Source organism: Stegostoma tigrinum, chromosome 30 (assembly GCF_030684315.1).
Source record: "Stegostoma tigrinum isolate sSteTig4 chromosome 30, sSteTig4.hap1, whole genome shotgun sequence".
Classification (NCBI taxonomy): domain Eukaryota; kingdom Metazoa; phylum Chordata; class Chondrichthyes; order Orectolobiformes; family Stegostomatidae; genus Stegostoma; species Stegostoma tigrinum.
Genome location: NC_081383.1, coordinates 25656561 through 25669028, shown reverse-complemented (window position 1 = coordinate 25669028; position 12468 = coordinate 25656561). Strand labels below are relative to the sequence as shown.

The following is a 12468-nucleotide window of genomic DNA, read 5'->3' as shown; positions in this document are numbered from 1 at the left end:
TCCAGACAAAGTGAATCTCTACCTGTCTGTGCAATTTTAAAAGTCACCAGACAACGGCTTTCTTATTAAAGCTCAATGGTTCAAATGTTTATGTTCACGAACATTATCAATGGAGAAGTGCTTCAGTTGAGAATATAATGGGTTCAGTTGATGACATGGAAGAATTGCTAAAATTTAATCTGTAACATCACAGTAAGTTAGACCATTGAAAACATTTACTTGAATACTAAGATTCAGATTACAACTTTAAAAAGGGATTCATTATAATTTTATCAATATTAGTAATTATAATTGGATGATATCCATGCACATAGCAGGATTAAAGTAAAACTGGTTGTTTCAGTCACCATACCTGAAGAAGCATGGAAAGGGTTGAGAAGAATGACCAGGATGATTCCAGGCCTTTTAGGACTAAGTTCTGATTCATGCAACTAAATATATTTGTGGTTGACTGATGAAAGAATTGAATAATATAGTACATATTACAGGTGTTTAAAATAATTTAAAGCATCAATAATATTAAACATCCTCTAGAGCCAAGATAAATCACTGAATTTGCAACTAAATGCCTATACTTCAAGGGAGATTTGGAAATTAAAAGTAAAAAATTCCTGTTCTAAAGCAAATAATGAACAAGAGAAGATTCTTAGGGAAGGCAGCTGATTTTAAGGAGTATGGGAGACACTCACACCTTTAAAGAATGTGTTTGATGTGTACAAAAGGAGGTAATGAGCATTGTTGAGATATCAATGACCCTGCTTACATTTTTCCATCAATTTAAAGGAAGTATCAAATTATATGACCAACAGCTAATAGAGATGGTGGTGAGAAAACACATATACACTCTTGAAAGAGGTGGAATAACAAACTTTTCTTAACACAAATCTTAAGATATTCATTTGGACTAGATGATTCCTATACAGAGAATTGAGAAGACATGGAATATTTTCTCAGGAGCAAATATTCAGCATATCAGACAGCAAGAGAGAAAAAGTTACTTTAAATCTGTGGCCTTTCATTGGAACTGATGAAAAAAAAAATCACAGACCTGAAACATTCTCTCTGTGTCTATTTCCACAGACACTGTTAGACCTAATGAATATTTCCAGCATTTTCTGTTTATATTTCAGATTTCCCTCTTAAAATATCTTCCGCTTTTGATGTTACCAGAAGTAATGGTTAAGGTACAGTTCAAGAAAAATGTGGAAGCAGAGGAATACTCAAACAGTGGGATTATTTTTTCATTTTCTAATGAAGGGCCTGCAGAGATAAAACAAGGTGAATGACCTCGTTCTGTGCTGTAGTTTCCTATACCAGGGGCTACACACCAAAAATACTTCATTGATTCTAAGTCTTTGGAGTATCAAGATCGTGAGAGATATTATATAACCAAATTTTCCTTTCTCTCTCCCTTTTTACTTTCTTGACAGTCTATTAGCAAATCATGACATGGAAATCCAAACATAGTTTCATCAAAATTCTGTCCCTTCCATAATATTAACAATCTTAATTGATATGTATGTCTCCAAAGTGAAGCTCTGAATCATTGTTATTCAAGGAGCTAATTATGCGATATTTAATGTACCAATTCTGTAAATTCCTCTTGAATAGTAATACCGCCCACTCTACTTCTACAAGAGTTCACCAACATCTTAATTACATAAAATTCCAAAAAAAAATACAGGGTACATTTTGTTTAGTCTGTAGCAATGTGAGCTGCTATACAAGAGTATTGCAAAACTATCTATAAACACATATACCTGACAGTGCAGAAACTTGCAACTCAATCCGCTGAATAAAAAGCAGACAAATACGGCAACACTAATTCAGAGAATCACAGAATTGGTATGGCGCGGAAAACGGTTCAGCCCATCATGTCCGCAACCAGCTCTCTGAATCAGTGTTATGATTCAGTGTCATTCTCCTGTGTTTTCCCCATAACTCTGAAAAGTTTTAACATTTACTGGTTTTGATTTAAGTCGTTAAGTTTGCCAAAACTGCAAACATGGCTAAATGCACTGGGGGAGAAAAGGGTTTTCACACTGAATGTTATATCAACTTGGGAATACAAATTTCACACAAGTACACTCCATTTTTGCTCACACTAACACTTGTAGCCAAGAAGCTAACACAAAAATGTTTAATGGCACTTCAGCAAAAGAAACTTTCTATAGTTTTGGAATACATGCAGAAGGAAATTTAATGCATGAACTGGGAGAAGAGCACTGTATAGAAGAGTCAGGGCCAACTCTTGAATGGATGCGAATAAGAACTGGATGGTTGGACATGCTGCAGCTTCACTGGACCAGGATAATTTTTTTTAAACAAATGATTCTTCAATGCATCACACAAAAATAGGCCAATCAGCTCATTTGGCTTCATGTCCATCAATGACAAAAATTGCGTAAATAATGTTCCAAAAAGAGTGTGACTTAAGCTTTTAAGCATCTCCATTTAACCAAAGGTTCAGGGGCTACGCTCTTCTCACTACAATTCACCACACAACTATGCAATAAACTGCACAAAAGGTCAATGTAAATTATCTTGCATATGAAATATGGCATAAGATAAACATCTTACTATACAAACGCCAACATATATAGTTGTTGGCGAAGGATTAAGATTCCTATACCACTAAACTTGCATTACACACAATCCTATTCCCAGTAGCACAATCATGCATATAAGTCTCAATACATCCCAAAATATGGACTGACAATTGAAGAAAATGAGCCATACATCTACTAAGATTTAGATTCAATTTTGCAAATATAAATACCTGTACATCAGTCCACCCAGTGGAGAAGTACACATGTGGCAGCAAGGTAAAATAATCGTTTGAAATTTCCAGCTATCCGTAAAGACTGATAAACATTAAAACAATGGAAGCTTTGCCACAAACCAGAAGGTAAGTTAATAACAATCAGCAACGATCTACGCCACGAATTGTCTGTCAATTCCAGATCAACACACTACCATGTGAACTTTTTTTAAGAAAACTATTCTGGATTTCTACAATATACAACTCCTACTGTAACATTTTCACAATCAGTGAACAGGATTAGTAGAAATGCTTCGCCAGAGACGGTGAGTGTGGAAAGCCTGACAGCATTCTGAAATTTTGAAGAGGCCATAGCATGGCCTGAAACGCTCTCAAAATTCCTCTCTTCATTCTTCACTTTCCATTTATTTGAGCATTGTTATTCCCTCTACATTTTCTCATTTCTTCCCCAATTTCATTAATTCTTTTATTTTTCTCATTTCTACTTTCTCTTTTGGATCCTGCTTTATCTTTAATTCTACTAATTTCTCTTGATATAATTCTTTACATTCTTCTTTTTCTTAAGAAAATAAGAAGTGTTATCTATCCATTTCATTTATCCTCTTTCCTTCTTATTGTTGATTTTCTTCTTTTTCAATCTCTGCAGGGGTACAGTCTGCTCCATCAATTACAGCTGCAAAAGCAAGAACAACAGCTGTCTTTGCTCCTACTGTGAATCCCAAGCATAAGGGTCATTTAAGTGCAGAATGTGGTACTATGGCGAAGGGGATGTAGTAGTGGATGGGAGCACCTTACATAAATTTGAGAGAAGCAAGTATTTCATACAGAACTTGCAGTCAGATGAAAACGATGCATCACTAGCCCTCAAAGAGGGTATAAGTGTCCATGGTTCAACGAACTGCAGCACAATCCAGACATTTGGCCCTGTGCGTATTGTGATGATTATTCAAAGCCCTGCACTTCATGTTGTTTTTATATGATCCAATATTTCCCTCATGTTCAATGACAATTGGCTCATTGAATGTAGCCTTTGCTCCTAGGCACAATATAAATGAAATTTCTTTTATGATGTTTCATGTAGACTCTCCAGCAGTTTAGGTCTGCATCTTGACTTTATGAGGGGTACGGGTTCCCCAAAGTGCTGTTTAAAATGTGTCACTGTTAAGTCGACCAGATGAACAGTCTTTGTGAAAGTGAAGATTAAAGGTACATTCCCCTACAATTTAAACAGGAAGATTCACAAAAATGATCCTTATCTTAGTTGTAAAAGTATGTTCACAGATGCTTACATCAAAATCAGTCATACTAAGGAGGGCCAAGATAGTTGTAGATGCTGGAAGACGGGTGTGGGAAAAGAAAAGAAAGGGAAGAGGAAGTAAGTAGCACAAAATGGACGAGAATTTGGAAGATGGTTCCCTGCTGATTTAGCTGGAATAGGGAACGAGCAACGTTTCAGAGCGAGCCAATCCCTACAGTTTACAAAGGTTCAATGCAAACGCCAATCTAAAAAATTGTTTATAAGGAAGAAAATATTTCAGAATTTGAATTTAGATTTTGAGGATTACATCTAAAATTAGGTGAAAATTGTATAGGGAATGCAACTTTAACAGCATATGCAGACCAGCAACAAGTTCTCTGAGAGATTATACAGTAGAAACAGGAATTGCAGTTCCAACCAGTTACCGTTTTGTGTAAAGGACTTCGGCTGGGGTGGCTGCAGGACAGCTGGACGTAGGACGCTCCGCTGCTGCTCCTTGGACTTCTGACTAGGAAGACCTGCAAGACCAAACAACTGATTTTACATCACCTCAGCTTTGTTGAGATTCAAGCATGCTGCTTTGAATAAAGCTGCAATTCTAGTGTTAAGGATAAGTGCTCCAAAACAGTCACACATCCTGTTCAGCAGCGTTTTGGTGAAGATTGTGTTGCTAAAATGAAAACTAGGGAAAGTGTGTAACTTGCAGAGATATTAAAAACACATCACAAAGTGATGAATTTTACTAGCAGAAAAGCATTTCTTGCCAATCTACACAACGTTTAGCCAGGTGCATTTCCACAAGGAAATGACAGTTGTAAGTAGCAGCAAGCTTAACACAGGAGTTTGAGCAACAATATTTTATGCTGATTAGAAAGATGTTTAAACATCAGCATATCAGTTTAATACCAAAAAGGTGCCTAACGGAAAAGAGCAAGCAGTTATTGCTATCATACTAGGAGGTCAGAAACTTAAGACTTAACCCTCTAGTATCTGCAATATTAAAGATTCCCTGCTCCTCCATTGTCAAAATGACACAAAAAGGTGCAACTGGTCTGTGGTAACTGCAAAGTGATTCACCATTGTAAGTCATCACAAAGTAAATGGTCATATGACCAAGTAGAGATACGGAATAAGGCTGCATATGTGAACAATGTCTGCAGTCTGATCTATTGGTCTGGGAATGTACAATGCTCCAAATACTTACCTCTATAATACAGTTTCATCATATTTATTTTCTGCTGAAGGAATTACCATTACAAACAAAAACTGTGCAACACACTGCAACAGAACATAGTGAAGGTTGAGAGCGTACTTCAATTTCTGAATGTATGAATATTATACTTTGCAGCCATCCTTTCTACTGGACTTCAAAATCTCTCATGGTTCTCTTCAAAAGATGCAGCGTTGCACCTTTTTAAAGGTGTTCATTTGAAGTAGTAGCATTCCAATTCCATTTGTGACAGTGCGTGAACAACAGTGTCTAATTCCCTATTACAATTGTCCTTTTTAAGCATTTCAATTGGAGTTAATATTCAGTATGAATGGACTTGGTAGATTACATAAAATAAACATATTAATAGTGCAATGACAGTTAACATAATAAAGCAACATGAAATTCTTTCCACAAAGACACAGACTTCACATTCTTTTTTGATCTGGTCACTGAAATCCTACACAAATCTACGTGTATCTAAGTTGCATGGAGCAACATCTGAACTACTTTAGCCATATCTTGGATTTAATACTTTGGTGCTTTGCGCACCACCACCGCGCCTGGCCCCCCCCTCCCCCCCCCCCCCCCCCCCACAAAAAAAAACAAGTACACACCGCAATACAGTACTTAACATTTTAAAGATGAAGCTAATTTTTATAATGGTCTGCAAAGAACTTAGATCTAGTCATTCTCAACACAGTTTGATAGAAATTACAGCAGATCAAGTTCATTTTGTTCAACAATGCTTGTGTTAATACAGTACTCCAAGAGGATTTACCTTATCTAATCTTGTTTGTGTCCTTCCACATTTTTCCTGTTCGAATATTTATTTAATTCTACTTTAAATCAAGTTCTGAAGTCCACTTCAACTCTCATGTGAATAAACTCATTGTTCCATTCTGTGGAAAATTTCCTTTCAGTGACAATGAGTCCAATTAATTAACTTACTAATCAACTCCTTTGCTTACCAAGACCCCAAAAATAACAAATAATTGGCCCTCCATTGGCATAGTCTAAACATATAAAGATTTTGTGTTGTCATTAATCATACTTGACGCAGGTGTCTATTATGAGGTAGTCGTCAATAAACAAAATCAGTTACTATAGTGAGTCTGAACGGCACTGGGCTAGATGTTTGGGCGTTCTACTGTACAGGTCCACCGTGAAGTCAGTTTTGAATTAACTGCTCTTTGAACGACAATTACAAATACAGCATAAAAATTGTTTAAATGAGATCTTTTTAATAATGGCTGGAATGATTCTACGATCAAGGCAATTAAATAGAGAAAGATTCAAGTCAAAAACTTATTTTCCATTGTTGTAAGTTAAAATAGTAGAAGAGACATGAAATAGGTCTTTAGAATGATGAAAGGATACTGAAGCAAGAAATTATTTAGCATGGTTAATTAACAAATTTAGAGTACTTAAGTAGAAAATTCAAACATCTCAAGGAAGTAGAAAGCAACTCAGGGCAACAAATGTATAACAGATTCCAAGGGACAGAAATTACAGCTGGTTTGATACCTGTTGAAGCTATACTTCAAATAATAATTTTTGAAGATTTCAAGGTAAGTAGAGAAATACATTTTCGTTAGTATATCACAATGATACTTGGATTAAATACATCTAATACATTATTAATTCCATTTCTTACTTTAGTTGAAGCAGGCTTTGTGGACTTCGTCCTCCCCCCTGTAACTAACCCCAAGTTGAGTTTTTTTAAAATTAACTATTTTCAAGAAGAACTTTTGCTAGCCATTTATATATCAATGAAATGGTATTCCAGTTGACTATGGTTGTGGATCAGGTCCACGTGTCCTTAAGGTTAAATAATTATCTATGGAAAAGCTTACTAGTAGGATTCCCTCCCTCTCACAAACTTAAGATCATCTTACAGTAATATTAAAGTAGTCACAGAGGAAAGTAACTATTTTACTTGTGACAAGAGATTGAGACTTCTCATTTTGCTTTATCCTGATGGTTTCACACGTCTTACACATCTTCCTACAAAGATTATTCTCTTTTTTAAGCCTTTTTCCTGGATTCTGCAAATAATCATCAAAGGACAAATTAACACAGTCCTGATCTTCCAACCATAGACAAAAACTCTGTACACAACCATGAGACACAATTGTTTTTTGATTGATTCTGCACTCAAATTCCCCGTACAGAAGCCAGTTACAACATGGCAGAAGCCAATTCAGAATGTTTGTAGCCTGCAGAGTTTATCAGCATGGAAACCTCTTTGGCCTGCACCACTTTTTTCAACAGTGCTTGTGTTATACTCTCGGTTAAATATCCCGCAGCCAGTTCACAGCTTTTGAGAAAAGTTAAACATGTAAGGCAAAGTACAGAGACATGGAGGTGAGAGGGATTAGTTGGCAGTTGGATAAGGGATGTAGGTGCGGCACTCAGGTAGGGAGTCAGGAAGGTGTCAGGTATGTAGATGGGGACTTTGGATAGGCGGGGTCACACAAAGTGGTTGTCAGGTTGGGGGTGTGTGGAGACAGTGTACTGGGCCTGGGTGGCTTTGTGAAGAAGAGATGGGATCAAGTGGGGTCTTGGGGAAGTTAGTGAGGTGCAGGGGTTGTGTTACAAGTCTGGTAAGGCTGGAGTGGGAACTAGTGGGCAGCGGTGCATCAGGAGCCCGATATAAAGTTAGAATGGGTTTTTAATGCTACAACCTTTCCTCTGTAACTACTTAGCATAAATGAGTCAGAATCCTCTGAAATCTGACACTGGAGATCTTTTCTAAAGGATTCCAGACGCATAGCAATGGCTCCAAGAAAATTTCAATTTTTCTGGGCAATTCCTTTAGAGTCAGTTGCATTAGATGCTCTCCAAGGTCTCAACACACAACAACAATCTACTCCTGCAGAACTGACTAGCTGGTCATCAGAGTTTTGTTCATTATGCTTCCTAGGCACTTTCATGCCAATGAATTTCAAGTGGTGGTCAGAGTCTGGGAGATACTTTAGAATTTTTCCATCACCAATGTCAATTGGAGGACTATTCTACAAAATTGATGAAGCATGTGTTTCAACAGAACATGTAAATTAGTTCAAATTTTACACTGTTTTACAGGAAAATTGTGTCTGAACAGTTCGATAGACTATCTCACAAAATTTAAATGTATCAAAGAAATTGAATCATAGCGAAGTTAGCTTTGGGAGAAAAACTGCTTACATAAAAATTCATTTCCCAATTTTTACAAGCTGAACTGTAACACAACAATAATTTGAAAATCCACCTGCAGAAGTAAAACTATGGCCTAACTGAGAGTCTCAAACAAAATCATTTTTAAACTAATATTTATCCGTCTGAAAATTACAATCCAACAGTAGGTTTTGAAGAAAGAACAGAGGAGATGAAAGATAAACATCTATTAAAATAGATTACATTCTGCTAGGAACTAATCTAGGTTATTTTACTTTTGCTGGGCAGAACTGGTCGAAACTAACCACCACGGGGGAGATTAGCCCATGTGTACTTGTTCTACAATAAATCTGAGAGCACTTATACAAAGGAAATGACACAGCAGCCCAACAAGTTCGTTTTCCATCCGTTTGGTGAAAAGCAGTACACTTAGCAGCACCAGTATCAAAACACAGGCTATTGATCTAAATGGACCAGACGAAGACATTTACAAAACCTTCAGATGTCTTTGACCAACACTGTAGACACTTGGTTTGATGAATTAGGATTTCTAGAAAATGGATTCTTCGAAATGCATGAAAAGTAAAGAAATTAAAATATTTTCTCAGAGGAACTCTTATGATCTAGTTATACCCAATCAAAATAAATGCAAATAGAATAGGTAAATTACAGGCTTATAAATCACTAACCAGGACAGTTCCTACATATAAAACAAAATTACAAAATATAAATTTTAAGTATACCACTTTAATACCAATCTATCCTTTCCAAATATTCACTTCCCATTACTGTTAATTATGCTAAAGTAAAATGCTGTTAAAAGATATACAAATTAATCAGTAATACCTTGTTGAAATGGAAAATGCTGACAATTTTAATTGATTATATAAACGAACGATGTTGAACGAAAGGTGAACAGTTATAAAAGATTCAGCTGAAATGCTGAAGTTTATATTATGTTAAATTTTGTTCTGAGTCCATAAATATGGCACATGGTGCACTTGTGTGTAATAGAAGCTACTTACATTAACACACAGGGCCCTGTTCTTTGCAGACAGAAAGAACATGTATACACACAGAGTTTCAACTCAATAAAATAGGTGACAGCCATTCTCTGGTTGATATGTCACAGCAATGCTTTGATCAGAGTCAGCCTGCCTGGTTTAAAATGTGAACAAGGCTCTTCGGCATAACTGTGAGCCATCATCTAACTGGTACATTCTCAAGGTCTCTACCAATCAAACTCCACTTGCCAACAAATTAACACTCTGCTCTCATGCAATGTAATGTTGTTGTCCCCTTATTGAATATTTCTTGCAAACTGTTCTGATGAATACAAGATGAAATGCTTTGATAAAATCTGTCTTTTTTAAAAAAAACAGAATACTCAAGCTCTCTACTACAAAACAACTATTCTACATTAACATTTCTTCCTTCAATTATGTATTGTTTGCATCATATTACATTCTACACTGCAATGAAGTATCACTATAAATGTTCTTTGGCTGGCAAACTCCAGTTTTACAAAGTTAAATATGATTATTGAATGCTTTGAACTCCACAGTAAGAAAATGATGTACAGAACATAAAGGGGCATTCATACACATGCAACACAACATAGTTATGTAGAGGATACTGTGAAAATTTACTGTAATGTAGTTTGTTTGTGGAAAAACAAAGATGTGCAAGCTTGTAGCTAGTACTGTTAAGATACAAGAAAAAAAATAAATGATTTGTTGAGGTAGAAAATTATCAAAGGCTGTTACTATTCCGACAAATACATGATAAACTATAAGTAGTAAATTCAGAGTTCATAGTTGACGAGGTTGTACAGTAATGCACTAGAGTTCATCATCATAACAGAAACCATGTCAAAATTCGAGGACAGATGGCTAAAAGAAAGAAGAATGAAAATATATAGCAACAGAACTAACACATGGGTTTAATACTATTGCTTGTGTGGAGAGTTAAAAATCAATATTAAAATGGTTGGAGAAAATGGCCTACTTCCATGTTGTAAATTCTATCGAGTTCTATGCACATCAGAAACACCGGTCCACAAAGAAGCTGATCTGTCAACACGGTAGACCAACATGATTGTTGTTCTCAGACAGCTTGAAAAATATGCTACTGAAAAATTACACTTTAGAAACTGTCTGTCAATACTCTCACCAAAATACTGGAACAGATTTACAGTCCACAAGCAAATTTAATTTAAATGGTTCATCCACGCAGGAGACAACTGGCTTCTACTCCCCATATTTTAATGTTCCAAAAAAAAGAGATGGGGGCCACTGCTGGACCTCAAAATTTCCAATACAGTACCTCAGGCGTAAAACGATCATTACAGTATTCTAGTCAATTTAGACAGAATATCAAAAAGTTGGCTAGTGAGAAAAGCCTAATAATGTGAATCTACCTGTGACTTCAAAATTATGAAGGGTATGATGAGGTCAAATAAGTAGAAAATTAGTAATAAGAGGCACAAATCTGTTAAAACTACAAAAGTAATTAAATTGTAACATTCCTGTTCAAAGGAGGAGGGAGGGAGAAAGTGGAAAATTATAAGCAGTTAGCCTGACCTTGGTCATTGGTAAGACTTTAAAGCCCGTTATTAAGGATTAGATTACAAAGTACTTGGAAGTACATGGTAAAACAGGGCTGAGTCAGCACGGCTTTGTCAAAGGGAAGTCGTGCCTGACAATTTGGCAAAACTATTTGAGGCAACAAACAAATTAGATAAAGGTGCCACTCAGAAGTCTGCTAAATAAGGTAAGAAATCACGGTGCTCAGGGCCAGGCACTGGAACAGACAGAGGATTGGTTGATTGACCAATGGCAGAGAAAAGGATAAAGAGGTTTTTTTTCCAGGACGGCAGCCAGTGCCAAGGGTGTGACAGGACGATAACTGTTCAAGTTATACATTAACAACCTGGTCAAAGGAACTGAGGATATTGTTGCAATATTTGCAGATAACTCAAAGACAGGAGGCAGCATAGATTGCATTAAGGAAGTGGAGAGGCTGCAGAAGGACTTGGAGATGCTATTCTGGGCCTTGTATCGAAGGAAGGATCTGCTGGCCTGCAGGGCGCCCAGCGGAGGTCTGTAAATGTGATCCTGGGAGCGTTGGGCTTGTGTAAGAGGATTCTGGTTCTGTTCTCAATGAAGTTTAAAAGGAGGAGCGGAACCGCACTGAAACTTAAAGAATACGGACAGGCCTGGATAGAGTGGATGTGGAGAAGATGTTTCCAGTCACAGAGAGATGAGGACTTGAGGGCACAGTCTCAGAGCGAAAGAATGATACTTTAGAACTGAGATGAAGAGGCATTTCTCCAACCAGAGGGTGGTTAATCTGTGGAGCTCATTACCATAGAAGGCTGTTGAGGCCAAGTCATTTTACTGTCTTTAAGACAGAGGTGGATCAGCTCTTGATTTGTAATGGGATGATAGGTTATGAGGTGAGGGGAAGAGATTAGAGCTAAGAAACACATCAGCCATGATCGAATGGCACAGCAGACTCAATGGGCCGAATGGCCTAATTCTGCTCCTTTATTTTATGGTTTTAATGTAGTTCAAAGCAATGGTTTTTACACCGAGGGAAATTAGAACATAAATTTTGCCACAAACCATGTACAATTAATTTAATAGAGATTGAATACCTGTGTAAATAAAAATTAAATATTAGCAGTGGTAAGGTGAGGAAAATTAAACTAGCAGTTCACGAAAAAAGAAATGCAGAGTTCTTAGAATGAACCACTCATTTCTGTACTGTAACATCCTATGTCCTAACGTCCCAAATAAGGTTTCTTTGTTCAAATTCAATAATACCATTGTATTAATTACAGCAACATTGTACTCTTTGCAACTAGGTTTCCTTTACAAATTAAGATACAAAATCTTAATGTCAACAGTCAAATCAGGTGGAAAACAAAATCATGGAAACAAACTAAAATCAAAATTCAAGTCTGTACTTAGATCTTGCAAAAACCTGCTTGCATAGATAACATAATAACATTGATATCAGTTTTAGAAACTTGCTGCCTAAAAAATAAATGGTACC

At 36.5% G+C, this 12468-nt stretch overlaps 1 protein-coding gene across 2 annotated transcripts in view; it reads right to left on the bottom strand.

Moving 5' to 3' along the window:
- The window catches only part of LOC125465925 (ran-binding protein 3), a 92387-nt gene that overhangs the window by 38135 nt on the left and 41784 nt on the right, over nt 1-12468 (bottom strand). Inside the window, exon 8 of one of the 2 annotated variants that reach the window (XM_048559931.2) lies at nt 4466-4558. The exons of the other annotated variant lie outside the window; for it this stretch is intronic. Within the exon in view, the coding sequence (XP_048415888.1) occupies nt 4466-4558 (93 nt within the window). The remainder of the gene's footprint in view (nt 1-4465; nt 4559-12468) is intronic. 2 annotated transcript variants of the gene reach the window in all.